The sequence below is a fragment of the Austrofundulus limnaeus genome, unplaced genomic scaffold (assembly GCF_001266775.1).
Source record: "Austrofundulus limnaeus strain Quisiro unplaced genomic scaffold, Austrofundulus_limnaeus-1.0 Scaffold67, whole genome shotgun sequence".
Lineage (NCBI taxonomy): Eukaryota > Metazoa > Chordata > Actinopteri > Cyprinodontiformes > Rivulidae > Austrofundulus > Austrofundulus limnaeus.
In genome coordinates this window covers 821,560-823,904 of record NW_013952469.1, presented here as the reverse complement: position 1 = coordinate 823,904, position 2,345 = coordinate 821,560, and the positions used below count along the sequence as shown (strand labels likewise).

Here is a 2,345-nt window from a genome sequence, read left to right as displayed (position 1 = left end):
TGTCACATCAGTGCTGTGGAGCGTTCACACAGGAGTCTGATGCAGGTCACATTTAAAATGTAATGTGAACGTTCACACAAAAAGATCGGATTTTTTCTAAAAATCGGAACTGAGCATTAAGACCTGCAGTGTGAACGTAGCCTAGGAGTAAAAACGGATCCTTCCCTAAAACCAGACAGTTATGCAAACACAACTGTCAAATTCTGTTTGTTTCAGCTGAGGCCACTGTCTAAAATAAAGCCATCCTGTCTAAAAGCAAAACTTGAGGAAGTAAAACATGCATTTAGAACATTCTGGCTTGATTACTGAATTAGTCAGACTTCAGTTCAAAAAGCTGCAGCTCTATTTGTAACCAGTATGGTCAAAAGACAACACATTTCCTTAGTTTTTGGATTATTTTACTGGCTTCCATTTCACCTTTAAATTCATTTAAAATTTATTCTGCATCTTTTTTAAGTCTCCAAACATTTCTACCCACTCTTATCTCAAAACTGCTGAGTCATATGTACCCCTGCACTCTCTGAGGTCAGCAGATCAGATGTTCTTAGTTCTGAGGTTTTATGTTGCAGATCCAAAAATCTGAAATAATTTGTCACTTTATGTTAGGCACGTTCCCTCACTTACTGTTTTTAAGACTCATTTAAATTCATAATTTTACTTATGCATCTACTCAGATGAATTGTTTCTTATTTTTACTCCTGTAAATTTATCTTTTCTATCCTTTGTTTGGTGCTTGGTTGTTTTAATCATCAGCATCTTTGCTAACTTCCTGTTAGCTTTTCTTCTGCTGCTACCTCTGCCATGCAGGGGTGTTGTTATTTTGCTGACAAACAGAGTTTGCTCCAATAATTAATGACAAAGTTAAAAACAAAAAAAGAATTGCCATCGGTGCTCAGTGCGAAGGTTGAGCTTACCATCTGTTAACCTAACTGCATTAGAGATATTTTTGTGTTTATTAAGACTGACCAGATGTGACGACTATCTTATCTTAAATGTGGTTACCCCCAAAAGCTAATGAGTTGTAGATGCTCATGCTTTTGCTAACAGACAAACAGCATCCTACACTATCCTCCACCCAACCCTGGTGAGTGTGTTTACCTGGAACCAGGTGGAGATGGCTGGTTTGGAGACGTCTCCTCTTTGTCTTCGTCTTTGTCCTGCTTGGTGTTCTGGCTCTTCAGGTAGCTCTTAGCTTCTCTGGAGTCTGCAGCTACCTCTTTATTTACCCTGAAACACAGACAGAGAGGAACACACTGTTCACATTCAGCCATTTGTTCCTATATGGCACACGCTCTGCCCACAGAACAGTTAAATCTAGTATCTGAGATCATGTTTCCACACTTCAGGACACTAAAACCAGGTGTGTGCAAACTAGAGCTGCAGTTTTTAACGGTTTCCAACAAGTCAAGTTCTTAAAGTTTTTGTGAGAATTCTAGTATGGGGGAGTATTCCAAGCTAGCTGACAAGAAAGCAATGTTTGCTTGCTCTGCAAGGTCTTTGAGGCTTAGCAGAAACAGAAAGTAATGCACACAAGGAAACCCTCCTGTTAAATATAGTGTGTGGAGTTAGACAGGTTGTCTATCTGCTGCTTTTTTCAGTGAGAACGTTTGCAGAAAACTTCAGAGCAGCATCCAGGACTATGTTCATTAATGTTGTATTTTGATTTTCCATGATGCCATGCATAGAAGCACCGTGTTTGCCTTAAAACATATATACAGGTGTGTTTTCAGTTGAGTCAACTGTTGTCATCTAACCAATTAAAAATTTCTAAATGACATGACATCATCATCATCTGGACTTTAATTGTTCTGGCATCTTAGCGACTTTGAAGAAAAACTTGAAAATTTCTCTTTCTTTTATAACAAAAGGTTAAGTTGTGATATGTCGCCACCTGCTGGTCAACCTTCAACAACACTCAGAACAATAAAGGACAAGGGGAACATCTTTTACTATCATTTAAAGACTTTATTAAGCGTGATGTGATTGTACCCTCATAAAATGTTGTTTGTGATGGAAAACTTCTTTTACAACATTGTTAAAAATACAAAAATATATTTACAAAATACCAAAAATAGAAATATATGCAACTAGATTAGCTGGAAAGATTTGTGGGTTCAAGACTTTTATTTAAGGCAAGATTATTTCAGCTGAGAGCCTGTAGTTTTTTTTTTACCTATCCAGCTTTGAAGACTCTTTCATATGGCATTTCTCACACTTTCTCCAAAGTTTCCAGGAATTATGCTCATTTGTGAGAGTTTAAAGGCACAGTGTGTAGAATTGTTTGTTTTCAGCGACATCTAGTGGTTGAGTGGTTGAATCAACCCCCCCCCCCCCCCCCCCCCCCC

General features: G+C 38.2%; 1 protein-coding gene across 2 annotated transcripts in view; it reads right to left on the bottom strand.

Annotated features, from left to right (window-relative positions):
- Positions 1-2,345, bottom strand: part of cfdp1 (craniofacial development protein 1) — a 23,150-nt gene that overhangs the window by 11,442 nt on the left and 9,363 nt on the right. For both annotated transcript variants that reach the window (XM_014010273.1, XM_014010274.1), the window contains exon 5: positions 1,099-1,227. In XM_014010273.1, the coding sequence (XP_013865727.1) occupies positions 1,099-1,227 (129 nt within the window). The remainder of the gene's footprint in view (positions 1-1,098; positions 1,228-2,345) is intronic.